The sequence below is a fragment of the Perca fluviatilis genome, chromosome 14, assembly GCF_010015445.1.
Source record: "Perca fluviatilis chromosome 14, GENO_Pfluv_1.0, whole genome shotgun sequence".
Taxonomy (NCBI): domain Eukaryota; kingdom Metazoa; phylum Chordata; class Actinopteri; order Perciformes; family Percidae; genus Perca; species Perca fluviatilis.
The window spans coordinates 18,757,857-18,780,024 of record NC_053125.1 but is presented as its reverse complement, the minus strand read 5'-3'; the positions used below and the strand labels follow the sequence as shown (position 1 = coordinate 18,780,024).

General features: G+C 38.9%; 1 protein-coding gene across 1 annotated transcript in view; it reads right to left on the bottom strand.

The window, feature by feature from the left end:
- Window positions 1-2,136: 2,136 nt before the first annotated feature.
- The window catches only part of vax2 (ventral anterior homeobox 2), a 30,500-nt gene continuing 10,468 nt past the window's right edge, over window positions 2,137-22,168 (bottom strand). Inside the window, exon 3 of the mRNA XM_039823163.1 lies at window positions 2,137-6,478. Within this exon, the coding sequence (XP_039679097.1) occupies window positions 5,990-6,478 (489 nt within the window). The 3' untranslated portion in view covers window positions 2,137-5,989. The remainder of the gene's footprint in view (window positions 6,479-22,168) is intronic.

Here is a 22,168-nt window from a genome sequence, read left to right as displayed (position 1 = left end):
ATCGGAATATAGACGTCCTTCGCGCTGGCTGATCCCAGAGAAACATACGATGTAAACTTGTGTTACTACCAAGACATTAGTTCCATGAAAATGAAGGAAAATCTCATAATCGCCATTGCTGGGTTCCCCTATCATTTATGATATGACGTTGTTTGCGTATAGGGACCAGTTAACGTTACCTGCCGGTCACATGGTCTCTAAACAGTCCGCTCACGGTGAAGTCCTGCACTGACCAACAGCTGGCAGCTGCTCGCTCTGCCTGCATTCTGCTGCGGTTCAGCGGCTAACGAGCGAGCTAACTGCTAACAGACACCCCCGCGACCAACAAACAATACAAATTCTGTCATTATATATGTAATTCATAAAAGGTTTCTAGTGTCAGTGTGTTGGCCGTGCAGTGGCTGCTTGTGCTTTTTCTTCAATCGTGTGTTGAACACGATCGAAGAATGCTGCTACGTCAGAGCGGCCAAAGCGTCAAACAGCTTCCCCGTACATTTGGACAAGCGTCCTCGACAGGGCGGCCAGAGCTTCTTTGCAGCTCAAGTCGGCGGCGGTGTGTACGTACAGTAACTTTGACAGCTGCTGCATCGCAGGCCTTTATCTATGGAGACCCAAAGTGTTCCGTTTTTTTGCGATAGCAGTGTAGATATACTTTGCTACAAGTAAAAGTCCTGCATTCACAATTTCACTAAGTAAAACAAGTACAAAAGTATGAGCATCAAAACATATTCAAAGTAGCCTACCAAAAGCAAAAGTCCTCGTTATGAATCAAATATATTATTTAATTGGATTTTAGTTATTGATACATTAATGTGTACATCACTTTAACTGGTCGAGCTAATATACTGCTGGGTAGCTTGTGATTGTCCCTTCACGGATCAATAAAGTTGTATCTTAACCAATAATAATACATCATCATTTATGTATTGATTATATATTTTATTAATCCTAATCTGCAAAGTAACTACAGTTATCAAATAAATGTAGTGAAGTAAAAAGTACAATATTTGCCTCTGAAATGTAACCTAGTGAAAGTATAAAGTAGCAGAAAATACTTAAGTAAATTAAAAGTACCTGAAGATTGGTAATCAATATTAGAACTAGAGATGGTATTTGTAATGCTACTGATTTAAATGACAGTTATATACAGATGACTTTGCATTCTCTGTATGCTCTTTTATCAGTTAAAACATCACAGTTACAAATACAATTAAAGAACAAACTAACCGTTTTGTTGTCTTGTGCTTTGCAAAAATTGCAACTACTTAAACTACAGGATCAAGTCTTTAGGTTCTTTCTAAAGAAATTGTCAGGCATCAAATTAGTACCCGACTTTTAGTTTTAGAACCGTTTGGTTGAAATGCATCTGGCTCAATATTAAAAAAAATTATATTTTATGAGGGGGGGGGAGAGGGTAACATGTGTGGGGGACCCCAACAAGGCTTTTCCTGGCCCTGCAGATTCTTCAGACTCTCACTTTATATGTAGTCAGTTAAACTTGTAGTTTGACCAACAGTCCTGTGTTAAAAAAACACAGGTGTTCTTCCACTAACTTTTCATTTCAATAAAATATTTGTTTTTGTCATGAAAATGAGATTTATTTATTACAGCAGGATAGCCTGAGTCATTCCACATTTTGTAAAGTATATTCTCATATTTTCATCCAATCAATGTAGGGCATGTCACTTCTGTCTGTGTGCCACCATCCAAACCAAAACAGAATTCAAAGTGCAAAGTATTTAGAGGCTTCCACAAAGAGACCTGAAAATGTGACATGTCCACTGCCTTGATGTTTTTGCAACAGTGGTAGGAAGGACAAAAAAGCCGAGGTTTTTAATAAAGCCGCAAGCGAGCAAAGGAACTCCCCAAATTGTCAGTGTGAATAGAAAAAGCTCAAACATGTCAAAAGATGTCAAACAGGTTTGTAGATTTGGTTGACTGATAACAAACAAATTCATATCTTTTACTGAAAAGCAGTCAGATTCATATCACACATACCTTTGTGTACAGCAAATGAGGAAATAACTTTTTTTTTTCTCCATAATGAAGGCTAAAAAACTGTCCACAAGCATGTCAGATTTTAGTTTGCGTGGCCTTGAAGCAGGTGAGAAAGTGAAGAAAACAGAACACAGGAGGCAAATTACATAGACATATATTTATATGCATATGAATAAAAATACATATACATATTGTACAATATCTTGACCGAGCGTAGAAACAGCTCTGTCAGCCCAGAAACAGAAGTAAGCCTCTTTAAATAAGTGCAAAATGTTAATGAGACAAAGAATTGTATTTGTATATGTATATAAAGTCTTTTTTTCTGAAGCTTCTGTCGCATTTAGTTTTTCCTGTTAAAATTACATGGAGCGGACATGGAGATAACTTGTGCAAAGACCCATTTATATATATATATATATTCATATATACGTTTATATCTATGTACATAGAGTTTGTTCATCATAAGTAGTAGCTGGTGCCATTAAGTAACGTTTACTGCTTAAAGAAAAGAAGTTATGGCCTTTGCAGGGCCTTGGCTGTGCATAAAGAAAAAAATAAATCAGTTCATTTTTAAAATAAAGAAATCTTTCCACACAATTTCAAAGGACTTTTTTATCAGAAAAAACTCCTGATGCAGCAGTGAGAGCCACAAGAAGGCCCTTAATGCTTCTGAAATGGTGGTAACCTAAACAAGTGCAAGATGTCACAGATTGCACACAACAAAAGCAACACTTCCACTCAGCTGGAATGAGAAGGAACTTCCTGAAAAAGAAGCTACAGAGGAATGGAGGAAAAAACAAAAGAACAAAAAAACAAGGCTGTTTAACTGATGCAAGGCTTTACAAAGCTTCTTTCTGTTGAAGAGAAGTGGCATCTCACTTCTTTGACCATCAGCCTCAAGCTTCACATAGTAGCTACAATACAGTAACTGCAGATTTACATTACAAAACACCACCGTACAGTGACAGAATATGGAGTCAGTGCGGATTCTGAATGTCAAGGGAAATGTGGAGTGTTAAGATTTTTTTGTAACCAAAAAATCTGTTCCATAATGTCTGATATTCCTCTCATGTAACATTGACTGACAGATAACTGAAAAGGAGATAAACTAAGAGAGTTTTACAGAAGATTTAGATCTCATTTACCCACTATCTTGTGCAGCTCTAAATCATGCAACAACATTTTTTTTTTATATTTCCAGCAAAAAAGGGGAACAGAAACTGTGTTTTGTTTACGACACCGCAGGAAAGCAACTTAGCAATGAAGCAAAACGACCCTCTTGTGAGTAAAGGAAAAAAAGAGGGTTTGTGAAAGGCTACATTGGCCTTACATGAGAAGCAAGCCTCCTGACCTCTCAGCTCCATCTCTCTGCTTAATATTTGATGCCACAGTGTGTGAATTATGGATGGTGCTTATAGAAAATAATATTCAACAACAGAACAGGTGCACCGCTGCAAAGAGCCGTGAATGGATAACAGGGGTTTTCCGAGCACTGCTGGGGCCTGAACACAACAACAACAACAAATCACCTGCTACCTGCCGGCGCTACACAGGTGCAAAAAGGCCCGGTGAACCGCCAGACGGTGGGGGGGGTGGTTCATAGGCTGAGGTCACAACCTTTCCATGCACTTATCTGCTAAACATGCTCTGAGGTTTTAAACGTAGCCTGGCATTCACGAGTGAGCAACTTTGTAAATTGATGTCATTTTTATAAATAGGTGTCAGGTCTCCTTCAGCGAGTGTAAGAGAAAGGGAAAGCATATTAAACCTCACAATGACAGGAAACCTAGAAATGAATAGATACGTGGGGAAATGAAAAGAAGCAAACAGACGAGAGACAGAGGTTATGACACACACAAATTGAGGGCAAACTGTAGGGAATTGCAGGCTTTCGGAGGTTTTGGAGGAAAAATACTACAGCTGAGCCTGTTTCTTTCCTCCTTCTATCTGTCGTGCCTGAATTGAACGTATATTTTCTCAACCACAGAGAAATGTGCGTCTTAAAGTGGGCTGTTTTCAGATCCTGAAGTCAATTTAGATTCATAAAAATCAATTAAAAAATGTTGCTGAAGGAAAACTGTAGTTTATTTGGAAATAACTGAGGGGCTTTCTGGCTTTAATTCTGACAAGAATGAACTATGCTCCAAACCGTGACTCTTCCTAAAGCTGTTCTTAATAAGGAGTTAACGGGGGGGGGGAGATACAGGAGGATGTGTAAAAACCTACAAACATAAAGTGCTTTCAATGAGGGGCAAGCAGAGGAAACCTTTTTGTTTAAGACGAGCTGACGTCTAACAGGAGGGCGAGCCAAAAGTCATCCTAATACATCAAAAGGGGGAAACATGGCACAAACACAAATACCAATTTAAAGAGAAATATCATTAAAAAACAATGTTTCACATGTGATGCTGCATCCTAAGCATGCACATTAAAAGTTTCCTGTGTAAAAATACATAACAGATTTCTTATGGTTATGGACTTGACCTGATGGAACGGTACTTCTGATAGTTACGATGCTTAACTTAAAAAAAGAAGAAAAAGAAAAGCGTTGCAGCAAATTCTACAGCGGTCATGGCTCATTGTGGTGTTACATATTGGTCCTAACTAGGACTGCAACTAACGATTATTATCGAATCATCTGTCAATAATTTTATTGATTAAAAACTGTGTGATTTACTGTCATATATGGCAAAGAAAAAGAACAAATCGTCTTGTTTTAGAAGCTGGAACCATAATATTCTTGGGGTATTTTTGCTAGAAAACTGAAGAAAAAAAAAAGGTTTAATGGATTATCAAAATTGTTGCAGACTGATTTTCTGTCGATGGACATCAATTAATTAACTAATGGTTGCAGCTCTAGTCCCAACCACATGGATGAACAAGATGCAAAACAGAAATCTCTGGATCAAGTGTTGACTGAGACGTACTGACTCCTTGAGAAGCTGCTTTCATTTCCGGCCTACACAAGTTTGGTTCTGTAAATAAAAATTGTCCCAAAAATTCTGCTTTTGTCTTTTTAGACATTTCTGTGAATCAAAGATTGAAAAGTGAATCTGGGTTCAAAGATCATTTCTCTGTTTGACCTAGACTTCAGTGATTGGAGGACAAGTGTGACACCTTAATCCATCCAAACTTGATCCATAAATGCTTTGGCAGAGTTTAACCAGCTTTCTCACAAAGCTTTTCTTCTCATGTTCTTTTATATTAAACTTTCAGATCTAGATATGTGATTTCGGCACCATTTGTTCAGATCCTACCACACAATTATTTTATACACAAACACAACCAAATAAAGAATTTACAAAAACTACTGCTGGACACCAAACAGATTGATATTAATATGCTACAATTCTTCTTTTTTTTCAGTTTTTCTTCCATATTGTGAAAGCACATAAACTAAAATCAAACATGGCCACTTACACGTACAGGAATTTGTACTGAAAGGTGTACAAACTGCTTTCTTTGAAATACCACTCTTCTCATTCAGACAGTGATTCTGTCTGAACTATCCATATCAAGTTTTTTTTTTTTCCCTGAACAGTAAATGAAGGCCTGTATAGAGAGAACAACACACACACACACACACACACACACACACACACACAAACTAACGGGACAAAAAGTGAAGAGCCATTTGAAACCACTGCGAAGAGAGCGGTGATAACAACATCTGTCTGTCAGGGTTCACGCAACATACACACACACACACAATATTTTTGCAAAAATTCACAAGGTTTTTTTTTTTATGTGGGAGAGTCTCCATCACATCACGTCCTTTTCATTATGTTGTGTCAGTGTGCCCAACAGTGCTGTGGCACAAAATGGCACTCTGCTCAACCTGGTCTCTTCCTGTTACACATTTCTCATGATCCAGGTTGCTTTCGTTCCTATCTGCTGAAGCTCAAGTGTCAAACAGGCTGCAGACTGAGCAGAACCGCTCTTACAAAGACAAGTTCCTGTACCCTGGTGTCCTAAAAGAGGGACAGATAACTTAAGAAACCGTCTTCTTCCCTCCCAGATCTGCCTCCTTCCTGTCCAGCCGCATGTACGGCTCAAAAGCTGAAGAACCGCAGCCATAGGCGGATGTCAGTTCATGATGTGTGCCCCCCAGTAGCGGCATGGAGAAGCAGAGGGAGTGCGGCGGTGGGACGCCCAACCGCGGTGAGGTGCCGCCCAGAGAGGGCAGCGAGAGCCCAAAAGTCCCCCCTGGTAGGGAATTGGGAGGAGTGCTGCTGCTGATCCCTGGAGAGGTGGAGGAGCCTCCGCCTGGGCTGCCCAGCAGGGAGCCATTTGATGGATGTGGGGGCCCCAGGAGGGCGTTAGGTGGCGGGACGGGGCCCGATAGGAGGCGGCCCTGCTCCAGGAGGCGCAGGATGTTGCAGGTGGCCAACGACTCGTTTGAGGAGGAGGAGCGTTTGTCTGAATCCTTGGTGGTGTCCTTCTTCTGTTTGGTCCGTCGGTTTTGGAACCACACCTTGACCTGCAAAAACCAGGAGGAAAGATTCATATCATCATTGCTTTACTAAACCTTTTGTCACTGCTAGAATCAGTAAAATCAGAAATGAATGAGCTGGGAAACTTAACAAAGGCTTGTCATCACGGAACACCGAATATCATAAAAAATAATCATAAAAATACCTGAACAAAGCTTCTACTGCTGTTTTCTTCGTCCTAACATTATAACTTGTGCAGATTACTAATGTGTCACTAACTCATCCTGACATTATCCTCTTTACATGCCCGAAAGTTGATAGTTTGTACAAGCTGAACACACATGTACAGTAACTGACTTATTTGAGACCTCTGCTTGATGCATATCTATGCAGTAGCATGCTCTGTGAGCTCACGGTTGTGAGCGGTGAGAGCACGCAACACCTTAGCAGTAAACCAGTCATACATGCATAAATGTGTGCAGAACAAGCAGAGATGCTATAATCCCCTGGTATAGGGCCATTGGATCAACTCTGTTGTTTTTCTCTGCACATTTGATCATGATTGGTCCCATGCACTTTACCTTCTCTCACACTTCAAGGCTCTAATAGGCCAGAAATGTAGCCTACATATGGGGGACGGGCAGTGATACTAAAGCTATACAGCGGAGTGGGAATATTATATCACTATAGAGAAAATAGAAAGATGCTGAAGTATGTGTGCACAAATCTGAAAACGGGAACAGAACAGAAGTATGCAAATGCCCCACAAATCAAAGATGCGAAAATGTAAAATTTAAAAAACATCTGCATCCATCATGCCACCCGCAGCAGATTGAGGAAAGCTCGGTGAACTCTGCCTGTCCTTGTTCGCCGTGTTTAATTGATGGAGTGCAGCCGCAGCTTTAATGTATAGCGTGTGGAAAAGTCAGGGTTGGGTGGGATGCTGATTGGAGGGCACGCTGGGGTCACAGAAGATCACTGCACGGAGAGCCACCTCTGAGAGGAATAACACACATGAAAAATGTATACGATCCTGACCGAGTTTCACTACAGACCCACTGCAGTATCATCCCTCAACAAACACTCACAAAGAGATTAGAAACAAGTAAACTGGGGAAAAAAACTTTAAGAGAACAGAACCTTAGAATGAATGACTTGTTTTGCCCTTGATGTTAGTGATGTGATGATTCTTTGGATGTGTGACAAGAGTATAAATCATCACGGTACAAGGTTAACCTTAAAGTTCAGTACAGATACTGAAGCTATTTTGTGAAACCCTATTTGTGATACAGCAAACTCACTAGTAGCTTTAATTTTTTTCTGATGTATCATTTAAGTTATTTATAAGATTTAGAAGGGCAGGTAAAATAATTGGTCTATGTGATTGAGTTTAATATGTAGGCCTATATACCGCTACTCACAAAAAGTTAGGGATATCTGGCTTTCGGGTGAAATTTATGGAAAACATAAAAAGTTCAAGCTACAGTGGTATTATACCATGAAAGTAGGGCATTTAAGTAGAAGCATGCAATGGGGATTTCCTCATCTCAAACAATTTATTGAAAGAAAAGCCAACAACAGTACAACAAAAATGTAAATGTCTCAATAACTTGTCACGTGCCCTTGAGCATCAATTACAGCTTGATAACGACGTCTCGTGCTGTCCACAACTCAAGTTATTGTCTGCTGAGGCATGCCATCCCACTCTTCTTTAGGTCATTGAGGTTCTGGGGTACAGAGTTACGGGCCTCAACACGGCGACTCAGCTGATCACATAGGTTTTCTATGGGATTCAGGTCTGGAGAAAGTGAGGGCCACTCCATTTGAGGTACCCCAGTCTCCAGCAGCCGTTCCCTAATGATGCGTCCTCGAAATGAAATAAGGCCTGTGTTGTTCATGCAGGGGCACAATGACTGGATTAATGATGTTATTCAGGTAGTATGGGCTGGTCACTGTACCATTCAGAAAGTGTAGAGCAGTTCTGTATTGACTAGACACACCTGCCTACACTGTAACAACACCACCACCAAAGGGTCGTCTGGTGACAACAGTGGCTGATGCATAGCGCTCTCCTTGACGTCTCCAACATCGTTGGCGGCCATCATTTCTGCTCAAGGTGAATCGACTTTCAGTATGTTATTATACAGTCTATGGTTGCAACCTGCTGATGACACTCTGTGACACTCTAAGCTCAGTGGCCACTTCCGTCTGACAACATCCTGTTTGAAGCCTCGCAATGGCGAGGTACGGTTTATCCATTGTTAGGTGTCGTCTTGCTCTCATGAGGTCAAAATGTGAACAGCATGATGAGGAGGACTGTTTAATTACCAATTCTAATTGAACCAGGAAATGTATTGGTCGATTCACGGATCAAACACCTGTTGTGAAATTTGCCGTTAAGCTCCTTGTTACGAGGGACAGCCAAAAAGTTTTTAAAGAAACGGCAATATCCCTGACTTTTTGTGAGTAGGTGTATTTACAATAATGTTAATTTTTATTGGTTGGTAATCTGCAGATTATTTTCTCAATTTAACATCCCCTCAAAAAATAGAAAATAGTAAAACAATGAACATCACAAATTCTTAAAGCTCAACGTAATGCCTCTTGATTTGTTCCACCAACTGTCCAAGCTTAAACATGCTCAATCTACAGTTATATAAATCAGTGATTTTTTTTTTTGGCATTGTTTTTTTTTTTTTATACAAAAAAAAGACATTTACATTTAGTATTATCTTCTGAGCTTCTGATTGGTTAGTTGAATCACATCTGAAAACTAGAAAGTTCTGTTGTTGTGGTGTTGATTTAAGTGTGAAGAAGTTGTTTAAAAGACCATAGACTTTTTCTTTCTGTTAAAAGGTCCCATGGCATGAACATGTCACTTTATGAGGTTTTTTAGCATTAATATGTGTTCCTCCAGCCTGCCTATGGTCCCCCAGTGGCTAGAAATGGCGATAGGTGTAAACTGAGCCCTGGGTATCCTGCTCTGCCTTTGAGAAAATGAAAGCTCAGATGGGCCGATCTGGAATCTTGCTCCTTATGAGGTCATAAGGAGGAAGGTTACCTCCCCTTTCTCTGCTTTGCCTGCCCGGAGAATTTGGCCCACCCATGAGAGAAAGACATCATGGCTTTCAAACGAGCAAAGTGGCAGTTGGTCAAGACTTTCCATCAATTTCTTTGCGATTTTTCGTAGAAATCCATTAATGTAATCCCTTATAAATGGGGATTGACAGCAGGTGGCTTAAAAGTAAACGCCTGTAACAGCAGAAATGTGTAAGCCTGTGAAAGTTTCATAATCATTTGTTGATTGCACAACAGCCAGACGACACATGGAAACACAAACAATGTATAAAGCCTGTATGAAGGTACAATGCAAACACAGTAGGACAACACACACACACACACACACACACACACACACACACACACACACACACACACACACACACACACACACACACACACACACACACACACACTTCGATGAATCTTCAAACACAGTTATGTTAGTCTGATTTGAGGTTGCTCTTTAATTAAGGGCTAGACTGGTACAACAAAACATTGACTTCCCTGCAAATACTTTTCTTGTCTCTTTCATAGGTTTTTGGCAAACGTGGACTGTGCTGCAGAAGCTGTGAGGAGAAAACCTTTAGAAATGCTGCCTGTGTGCACATGCTTGTGGCTGAAAGTCTCTCTTGAATTCAATCTTAATTGCAAAAACCTAAATGTTAAGGTGTTTTGCGACCATTCAAATCTCATTCAAGTCTGCCTGTATAGTTGTGCTTTCTTTGGAACAGTGAAAAATTGCTCAAAGTATCCTGGGTGAAGGCTGAAGGCTTGACACTTGACTCAACAGGCTTGTCAATTTAGAAATTCCCTAATTTTATCCAGCCCCGACAACACAAGCCGACAAACAAGCCAGTCACATCTAAAACTTTGGCAAAAAAACAAGTAAAAAAATAAATAAAACTCGAACTCCCACATCGCACATCAACTTAAAAGATGGTTAAGCAACTAAAAAACTCTGTTCAGGTAGGAAACCGTTGTGGCTACACATAAAGAAGACAAACACTGATTACAGGTCTGTGACTGGATCAAGCTGAAGCTCCTTGTCTTACCCGAGCACCTTCGTGCAGATGACACCAGTTTATCTTGTAAAACACCGGAGTGACAAGGAGCTCACCTAATTGGGTGGCATAACTTTTAAGCCGACCGTAGCAGTTGATTGTATGGAGCTAATCAGGCTGACTGGTGATAACTATATCACTGCACATCGTTTCAGCTCAACAGAACGACCGACCACGACAGAAATAATAGGATCGGAGAAGATCCACCAGCTCGGAGAGGAATACTGATGCCAGCAAGTCTTATGGTCAAGTCCATTTTATTTATATATAGCCCAATATCACAACATACTGTAAAGACCTAACCAAGCACAGAGGAAGGCATAGTGGAGATGGAGGAAGGGAAATGGGGGGGAGGGAGGAGGGATACGCAGCAGACATAATCTCTCTGTAGTTGCTTTTACATTTCTTACTCGTTAGCTCACACACTGTCTCATTTCTTTCTCTGCATTTTACTCATGTGCCACCGCCTGCCAAACACCCACATCCCTTTAAAAGCTTTTACTACAGATTAAAACTGCCAACCAATCCCTCTCCTCTATCTGAAGTGGGCGTGGCTTAGTCTTCTGTTCCCATCACAGTCCTCTTATTCATAGCTGGGTGGAAGATGAAAAAAAAAAACACTTGCTGGTGTTTTACAGGGATTTTATTTGTCGGGGGAAACGATGAGAAGAGAAGAAAGCAAAGCTGCCTTTAGTACATCTACACTATTGGATGTAAATCCTTTTTAATGGGATCCAGGGTTCAGAGCCAGGCCAGAGATTACAAAGGGAGATCTGGATCTGGCGTGACCTGCATTTGACTGGGCCTCGCCCTCTGCACCCCACCCTGCAGCACTCGGGCCTACCGGGGCGAGGCCAGGGCATGGGGAGAGGCCGGGTGAGGAGGTTAGGACTGAGCTGAGAGCAGCAAAACCAAATCTGGTGGAGGTATGGACTAATGTCCATATCATTGTGTTTTTAGATCAATCTTGAGTAGTGATTGTCCTCTTTTCACAGTCTTTTTGTTAAATGTTGAATGATTTGATTTTGATTTAAGGGCAGACACCCGAGGTGAATAGGAAAACAAAATTAACTAATAGATATCACCATGAAACTTCCCCAGTTGATTACTTACATTAAGACAAATATCTTTTGTATTACAAGTTTTCTGGAATTTATGTTTAATTATGGAAATTAAGAATTATCTTGTTAAATATGCGCTAATTTACATACATTTCCAGAAGAGAAATCTGAACCTTGTAAAAAGCCTTATTTTGTTGACATATTAGAGTCAAAGGTTTTTAAAGAGGGGAATTTGGATATCTCCTTTTATCACTACATAAATCAGAATATGGTGTCAACAGCCATAGTCGAGATTTCTGGCTCAGAGTATGAGAAAAACACATTTCGAGAAAACGGCCTTTAAAGATATAGATTATAAAATTCCAGACATTTTGCAAGACAATACAGGTGACTAGAGTAAAATTAACTAACATATATCAACATGAAACTTCACCAGTTAATTACTTACATTAAGACATATATTTTTGTATTACAAGTTTTCTGAAATAGTATGTTTAAATATGCAAATGAGGCATTATCTAATGCTAGCTTTTGCTGAATTTAGTGTGCAGGTGCAAATACACAAAGTGTAGTAAAATAAACACCTAAATGTGTATTTTGGATGTTTTATTTTCCCCCAATAGTCTGAAAGAAGAAATGCTATGGAAGTAAAATAGCCCAAAAACTCAAAATTGAAAACTGATGGTTTTGCCTGGGGTGTCTCCGCTTCCTGTCTGTGGTACTCGGCACAGAGCTCATTGATTCTGAAGGTGTAAATGTTTAAAAATGCCTCACAAATATATTATTTCATTTTATTTTTAGAGCTCAGTAATTTCCTGGGCAGCTTGACACTGTAATTCTTTCGGAAACATCACTCAAACAGGTGTAAATAGTGCATTTGTTGAAGACTATTTTACCTTGCGCATGAATACACATTCGGTGGTCAAGTGAGCATTTGTACCAGCAGCACAATGTATGTAAGAGTGACTCAAATAAACTACAGTGCCAAAGTTTACTGTAATAAAGGAACATGCCACCCAATGCAATGGTGTGACATATTAATGTGTTTTTAATAGTTTTTTAACCATTGAGCTCTGTGGCATAGAGGACTAAGATATATCAGGCTTTGGCTTTTGACAATTTGAAGAATATATATATTATCACCAGCCTTGTCATTTAAGACATATTTAGAATGAGTTCATTTCTAGATGTAAATTGCATCTGAAAGAGAAGACTGTGTACTGATAATGGTCAAATAACAATTTTCTGATTTGCCAAGCAGCAGGAGAGGTGAAAAAAGATTTTTTTCTTTCCTTTTTTTCTCACTTTGCATCTTTATGACAGTATAGTTGTTTAAACATGTCTGTGCCGCTCTGTGTGAATAGTGTGAAATCTTAATGAAAAGTATTTTTTTTTTTTAAATCAGTTCAAGACAGAGAAATTGTGTCAGCATAACATTGAGAATATATGTGTAATGAGTGGTTTAAATATGTGCACAGTATTATTCACAAGAAGAGAGCAGGAAGATAATTTAAATGTTTAAGAATGTGGGTAATCAATTTGATGTACTATGATGTTAGAATTAAGTTAAAATTAAGACTTATTGATTACTTTTAAAGCCCTCCATGGTTTGGCTTCATGTCCTGCACCAAGTTCTGTGATCCAGGCTCAAGACAAATCATGTTTTAGCTGCTACAGAGGAACAATTTCCCTTTTATTATTAGTCTAGCTGCCACATGAAAAAAAAATAATAATAATACTTGTACTGGTATATTTAAACAATATATTTTTTGTATTTCATTTTGTTTAAATTCTCCATGTATGACCATTCCCAGTAATAGTTTTGTTTTATTGTATCATATTGTATTAATGTTTGAGCATGATAAGCACTTTGTAACTGTGCTGACTATGAAAATAAAGTTTACTTTCCCAAATTACACTTAATTGTAAGCTGATAATTCTAGGTAAAGGTATGAGTTCTGCTTGTGAGCATATGTCAATTTGTGTTAGTGTTAAGAAATGACAAAATCATTTAAAAACATTCAAAATGTAAAAACAAATCATTAACAATTAGGCAACCTCGCTGTGTAATTGGAGGCACTACTGCCTATCTGATTGAGTTCAACTGGAAATCTGTCAACAACGAGACACAAGGTAAGGGATCAAAATGAGAGTATGGGGGTAAATGTATGCAGGGCGATGTATATTCAAGGTCAGGGAGAGATGATCAGACTGGGATGCATGAATACACAGGCCAGTCGGGCAGAGGTCAGCCAATCAGAGGCCTGCGCTGTGAATCCAGACAGCTGCAAAGGGAGCGGCACAAACTGGACTAAAGGTAGAAAGGTTAAGCCAGATCAAGACCTAGTGTACAGATCAACTGGGCATCCATATGTGTCCATACAATAAATCAGCTAAGCTCTGCCCCAACATGAGCCAAGTTGGAATAAAGATGATATTTGTTTGTTTAGATGTTTTTATAATCGGTTTTTAATCACTTTACTGCGATGCAATAAAGCTGAACTGATCTAAGCTACGACGATGGGGAGCGTTAACTAAACATCTAATGTGATATAACACTCTGCTGCCCGGTTGTATAATGCCGATAATGCAGCAGAGTGATTGTGACGGTAAAGTCTTTAAGAAGGACACTTGGTGACAGTCTTTCACACTTTCTGTGACCCCTCCAGCAGCTCGCTGCCCCCGCTGTGACCCTGCTCATACCCCCTGATCCCAGGCATGTGATGAGCCACAGCACACAATGAAAACTCTTTTCCATGGAGACTGTACCAGGCAGACCAGCAGCCATTCAACTGCACGCAACAGACCAGTGGATACTAACTATATGTAATGTACCAATGGCACTGTATGTAACGGACCAGTGGTCGCCATTATTGAAGGAACCAAAAAGTAATGGGCTGAACCAATGACTTACTCAATTGTGTGTGATAGATCAACATATCAGTCTTTTTTCAAAATTCTTACAGATTATTTTAATGAGGCTAGTATATTTTTTTTTTAATGAAAAGTGGCTACTGTTTCGGTGAATTTAACTTTTACTTTTCAGGTGAGTAGAGCCATTTGACAGACCAGTGATTCAGGAAAAATAGGCATGTTGACCTCACAGAAAATGTGTTTTATTATTGTATTTCATTTGTGAGAGACCATGTACAATATTAAACACCTCTGTTGTCACTTGGGACACCCTGAAAAAAATAGTCATCTAACATTTGTCTAACTTTGTTGAAAATATACATAAAAAATATATTCAAAGAATTATTTAGGTAAACGTACAAATCGGGATGCAGACTTCAAGTTGTGTAAAAGTGCACTAAAACAGGTGTCTATCTCAAGCTAAATTTGGTTCAAAGTCATGACATTCCCTGGGTTATTTAAGTAGATGATCGCTAATATGAGACTTTTCATGTCTGTCCCACTAAACTTTGAAGTAGTTTACCTCTGAACACTGAAAACCATTTTATTTGCTGATGACACTAATTTAATCTGTTCCAGGGGAAATCTGGAACAACGCTTGGATACAGTGGAAAATGAATTGAAAAAGATGAAGAGCTGGTTTGATGCAAATAAACTAACTAAATTTTATAATTTTTGGGAATCGCAGAGCAAATTCACACAAAAAAATGATGATCAATGACATTGAAATAGAAAAAGTAAAAGAACTAAAATTTCTGGGAGTAATAATTGATGAAACATTATGTTGGAAGCCACATATACATCATGTTAAGACCAAAATATCCAAATCAATTGCAATACTGTATAAAACCAAACACCTATTAAATCAACTTTCATTGTACACGTTGTAATGTTCCTTCATACTGCCATACATTACTCACTGTTTGGAAGTGTGGGATAAAACATACAAAACAAAAATTGAACCTATATTCATCCTTCAAAAGAGAGCCTTAAGAATTGTAAATAAAACCACTTCTAGAGCACCAACTGATCCACTTTTCATCAAACTAAAAGCACTAACAGTGCCCTGCTATGCCCTGCAACGACCTGCAGTGCCCTGCTATGCCATGAACTACTACAACTACTATTTCTGGTCATTGTTCAATTATCTTTATTGTGACTATTATTGCCACTGTTCATCACACCCCCAACCGGCACCGTTTTCCTCACCACCGAGGTTTCTTCCTAAAAGGGAGTTTATCCTCGCCACTGTCACACTAAATGCTTGCTCTTGGGGGGGATTACTGGAATTGTTGGGTCTTTGTAAATTATAGAGTGTGGTCTAGACCTACTCTATCTGTAAAGTGTCTTCAGATAACGCTTGTTATGATTTCATACTATAAATAAAATTGAATAGAGTTAAAATTCAAAGATATTGTTGACTTTAAAACTGCACAAATCATGTACAAAGTAAATAATCAACAGCTATCGAACAGTATCCAAGGGTTGTTTCAAATGAGAGAGAGAAAACATCACTTAAGAGGAACTTTTGTATTTCAAAAGAAACTTATAAGAACAAATGCTAAATATCACTGCATCACAACCAAAGGAGTTCATTCATGGAACAGCTGCAGTGATGAGATGAAATCATGTACAACAATGAGTTGATGATTTTAAGAGACTACTTTAAATGAATATATTGTATATTGTATGTACGCATGCATGTGTGTCTATGTGTATGCCATACCTGTCAAGTATCCCGTTTTGGCCGGGAAAGTCCCGTATTTTACCCTTCTTTCCCGCCGTCCTCCCGTATTAGTATTTTCCCGTCAATCTCCCGTATTTTAACCTGCGTTATTAAAAAATAATACCCCGGGTCCGAGCGGAGTAAAAAAAAAAAAAACTTTCCCAATCTGAGCTCTGTCACTAGCCTCGCGATAACGGCCACCTGCAGTAGCCTACTACAGGTACTGTAGGTGGCAGTTGTCGCGAGTTTAGTGTGTGAGGTCAGATGATGAGAGACGGATGATGGACGCTTCGACAGAGACGGTGCGCTGCCAAAACTTATGAAGGCTTTACTATGTATTCCCCATAGCAATGCAAGTTGAGAAAGGGTGTTTAGCATGTTACGAAAGATTGTTACAGAGAATAGGATGACGTTAGACAACAGAACTGTTTGCGCTCTACTCTTGTGTAAACCACTCTGTAAACCACTCTGGCCCAGCCCACAAATACACTCCTTCCAAAACAATCTTAAAGAATGCAAAGTCTGCAACAAATTTATACAATAACTCACTAAAAGAGTAAAGAAAAGTTATGTGAAATGAAAAGAAAAACTGTAAAAGAAAAGCAATATGAAATGAAAAGAATGTGTGGAATGAAAATAAAATGTAAAGACAAGCAATGTTATAAATTGTAAATGTTTTCAGCATTCTGCATCAAGTGGTGATTTTAGCTTTCTTGTACACCTGTCTTAAAATGTAAGGGATACTGGAGCTTGGTTGGGGTGGTGGGACTGCTTGCGGTGGGCGCCGGAAAAATTTCCCTTAATTTTCAAATCCAAAACTTGACAGGTATGGTGTATGCATGTGTATATGTGCGTGTAGGCAGTTAGATATACGGTACATGTATGTGTATGTAAACATGTATAAATAAGTGAAGCATCAAATTGTTTTGTATTTAACTAAAGTATAAAAATAGAAAAAAGGGGGTAGGACCAGAAAAGTTTTTTTTTTTTTTAACTTCTTCCTACTCCTTTTATAACATGGGGATTTCTTATTTGAATCACTTACAATCATTTTGGAAGATTGTGCTGAAATGTACATTATTTATCTTTATATTTTAATTTTATTCTATATTTTAACATGTTCAAAATAAACTAACTAACTAACTAACTAACCTCCAATTCAGCTGACATCTTAAAAACTTCTCAAACTTTTCTTAACTGATGTTTTTTTCTTAAGCGTTATGTCTGATTTGTTCATTCTTGTTTTTTTTATTGTGCCATTCGATAATTTGTGTGACATGCTTTTATTGTGAAGAATATGGTAGTTCTGTTTTAAAAACAGCCATGTAAACAAAGACGTGGCTGCCATTAAGGTTGCTGAGGACATGTCCTCAGTATTGTCTCTGGGATTTTGAAGTGAGTGGTATTTAGTATTATATCTCTGGCATTGTAGAGTTGGTTTTAAAGCAGCATTTAGACAATTTATGTACAAACTGTACAAATGTTTTTTTTTTAAATCTATCAGCATTAGGATTACAAAACCAAAGATTACAAACGGTCACTTCATGTGAGCTATAACAGCCTGGTTCTGCTCTTCAAGTCATGTTTTCACAATCGCGTCCAGCATCCACACACTGACTGCTCTCAAGTTCAAGTTTCTTTTATTACCACACGGCCAGGCTGTTTGAATCAATTTCAGTACAGGTGGAATGGCTGTGAAAGCACGGCACATACAACAGCAGGAACATAAAACAAAAACATACAGTACACAACTCCACATACAATTACAATTAGTCCGGCTGTCCCATCCTCCCCTCCACCCTTCTCTTCTTCATCAACCCAACATAATATTGTACTTTCAACCTGCCTCAAATAGCGCTTACACCCCTCAAATCTGTGCCAATATCACCACCACCATCACATTTTACCTGACCCCTAAACCCTTGAAGCAACCCTCCATCACCTAATAACCCCGATCTGGTCCGCCATCACTGCAGCACATGTTCAGCCAGGTTCAGCCAGGGGTTAACCCCGTCTTATAGAATCGTTGGTAGATATGGCTGCCTAATCCTCCTTAGCACAAAAGCACTGGGGACTGTTATAAGGTCCACCTCTCTTTCTCTCGCCCTCCACCCCTCCCTTCCCCTCCTGTCCTACGTCCATTCACTGCCCTTGACCCACACACACACACACACACACACACACACACACACACACACACACACACACACACACACACACACACACACACACACACACACACACACACACACACACACACACACCTGAGTGAACCCCACCAGGTTTAGATAACAGCCTTTACCTCCTCCTTTCTCATACTGTAATGTTAGAGATGTACTACACTCATTCAGCAAAGAAATCAGCAGGGGTTTGAATGTGGTCCATGACTTGTCTTGCATGTCACCCCGCAGTCACTCAAAATCACTTTCGTCATTTTGGCTTTTTTTGGTTCTTTTAGGAATCATATTTGATTTTGTTGTCACAGCTGGCAAAAGCCAGACACTGAGATTTAAAAAACCAAGGACGGTTTCACAATTCTGCTGCCTCATTTTTGAGAACTCTTTTATCCCTATATTTAATGTCTGTACACACGACCTCTATTGCATATCCGTCTGTTATGGAAGAGCGATCCATCCTCTATTGCTCTTTCTGACTTTTCTATCTTTTCTCCCCCATTACCTGAACTAAAGGGTATAAGGATGGAGGGTTTGTAATTCATGATTTTGGCAGTGGTCAAAAGTAACCAAATACATTTACGCAAGTATTTCTGTTTCTTTATACCTATTTATTCTCCGCTGCATTTCAGTGGAAATTATTGCCAATTTACTTATCTGACAGTTATTGCAAAAGAAATGCTATCTAAATAAAAACAATATCTAGAATAAATCAAACAGTCAAAACAAAAAAGCCCCTATCGTCCAGATCTAATCATCTGTGAATACACTGAACATGTTTTATTTACAGTAACATAACTTTAATTATATATCATGGAGAGACAAGCTGAGAAAGAAATGCTGTATAACGGTTTTATTTCTTAAATGTTTCTGCTGTATTTGTGTGTATAATATAATGAGACAAAAGTGTTTACTGCTCTGAAATAATATTTATGTGATATGTTTATTTTAAAAGGCGCCTGTGTCAATTTTCATGCATTTGCCATTCTGCATAATGAGTACTTTAACTTTTGACATGTTTAGTACGCTTTGCCGAAAATACTTTCATCATTCATTCATTTATATTTTAGGATGAATAACAACTACTTTTAGGTCAGTGTTTTTGTGTGTATGCTGCTTTGTTAAACGCATGGTAAGGATTCTACGTCCCTCTTCGCTGGACGGTGTGTGTAAAAAAAGTGAAAACCTCTTGTATCCAATTTTGTTTAAGGATTACATGGTCCTCCATTTGTTTGAAAAAATTACACCATCCTCGGCCACACACACACACACACACACACACACACACACACACACACACACACACACACACACACACACACACACACACACACACACACACACACACACACACACACACACACACACACACACACACACACACACACACACACACACACTGATTAAACAAGTCAATTCAATCTGAGAGAGAGTGATTAAGGACAGAGGCAAATACAGACTTAATTGCTATTATGTCGCTCTGATTATCTAATCAGCTGATTAGATAATCAGAGCCTCGCAGGTTTCTTCCTGACCATCAGCAAGTCGGACAAAAGTTTCCATTCTGAGGACTATGCTCTCGCTTCAGGTTACCGCAGAGTAAAGAGGAAAGAGTTTGTTGCTTTACAACACCAAACATTTTAACTGAAAGCACAAAGCAGCAAGTGTTAATCTGTCTGCGTCCCTTCCGATCTCTTTCTCTATTCTGAGTGTTTGGACAATCCCCGCACTGTGCCATCTCCTCTCGGCTACATCTGCACAGCTATACGTCATGGCCGGGTCCTCTACGCTCCAGACAAGTGGCCAGACACCGTCTGTCTGGGCCGTCATGGAGAACAATACACACAACGAGGACATTCACTGTACGTAGACACATAAACACACATCTAATCATGTCTCCTGTTGCCTCAGTCTGCAGAGGAAAACACAATTTTCCTACAGTACGTGGTACCAAATGGTGTCTTTTGAGAGAAAAAAAAAAAGGAAAATCTTTTAGTTTTCAAGCCCAGAGTGTACTCCTGTGTCCATATACCAGTACAACAATAAATAAAGAAGTATACATTCCTTAATTCACATCATACAAATGCTTCTAGATTAATAGATTGAAACCAGTTGCACAAGCAGGTGAAACTTCTTAACAGGGAATTTAGATTAACCAGGTTTCGGGTCACCTAGTTTTCATAGAGCCTGACTCTCTTCTTCACCCTGCCAAAGTGCTCATAATACTACTACTAATACATTCTATTTATAGATCGCCTTTCAAGATACTCAAAACTGATTTACATGTTAAAAAAAAAAAAAAACATCCTAGCAGGACCATACCAGCTCCAGGGGTCCTGATCTGTGGCCAGCCCTGATCTCCAACTTCCCTTTGTGGTTTAAGGATAAAACAATACAAGACAGCAACGTCATTTATAAGTTTTCACAGCCGTCACTAAACTCTGCTCGAGGCTGTTTGGTATCAAAGAGTTGTCTGTGTGAGAGAAAAGACAGCAGGCAGAACTTTGAGAGGAAGTGTGACACTGATCTCAAATGACTTGCACACCTGTCGGAGGTCAGTTACTGGTCTTAAATCATATCAAGCACAATACCTAAAAATGTGTTTTTAGGCGGGTAAAATCAGTAAAGGTTTGCTGCTGAAAAGGTCTGATACCCTAACAACATTCATATAATGAATGCCTTCTTATAAAAACAAAAGTTTCTTGTCTTTGCTTTTGTTGCCAGAATGTGTGCCTTCTGGCCTTCCTACACTCTCTTTGAGTGTGAGCCAATGAAATCATAGCAACGTGTCTAAACAGAGACCTATGAACAGTACATATCTCTATTTTAACAGCGGGTGGGCTACATCGTTTTAATTTACTCATTCTTGAATCAGAAAGTTGAAGTTTCAGACACTGAAATGAACCAGAGTGTATGTCGAGAATGCGCGGACCCTAGAAAATCGGTTGTTGCTCGATAACAGCAACAACTTCTCAATACTATTGTGGATTGCAGCATTCTGTAAATAGATCTACAATGACCTGAGTGAGGCTGTGATAAAAATGAGAAGAGTTTAAGAACCTGCTCTGTGTTTTAAAGCCCTACACAGGAGCTCAACTCTGTGTGAACTGCCTCTGAGTGTTAACATGAAAGTGAGGCCAGTTTCAGGATGTAAATACAGGTTGATACACTTTGTGAATGTGTTTGTTTACATTATATTGCATTGCACATTGCATTATATTCCAATCAATTATTATTTATGCAAATTAAAGTCACTAATACTATGTAAAAGGGGAATGTATCACCTTGTTAGCTAATTTTAAATAAATGTTCTGTGAGCTTAGGAATCCCACCTATTTGATAATGTTGAATAAATGTCTCCAGAAATTACAAAGTATTTATGCACTTATATATTTACGTCCTGAATTCATTTAACTTCCTGCAAAATGGTGTACATTTCATAATTAGTCCACTGTTTAGCAGTAGGTACAGTACGTAGCTATATCATAGAAAAAAAAATAAAAACCTGCCTCCACCCATCGCTATAGCATAATTTTGACATAATGACAAAATGATAAGAATTGTGGGGTTTTGGGGGGGATTTTCAAATTAGAAAACCCTGTTTCCTTCTCTAAAAACACAACACCTGTCCTGGTTAAATTGAATTATATTTTAGAACCTTAAATATGTTACAGCTAAATATTAAGAGCAAGGCATTTGTAACATTTTAAAAACATATTTGAACAGTTCCTTCCTAAGT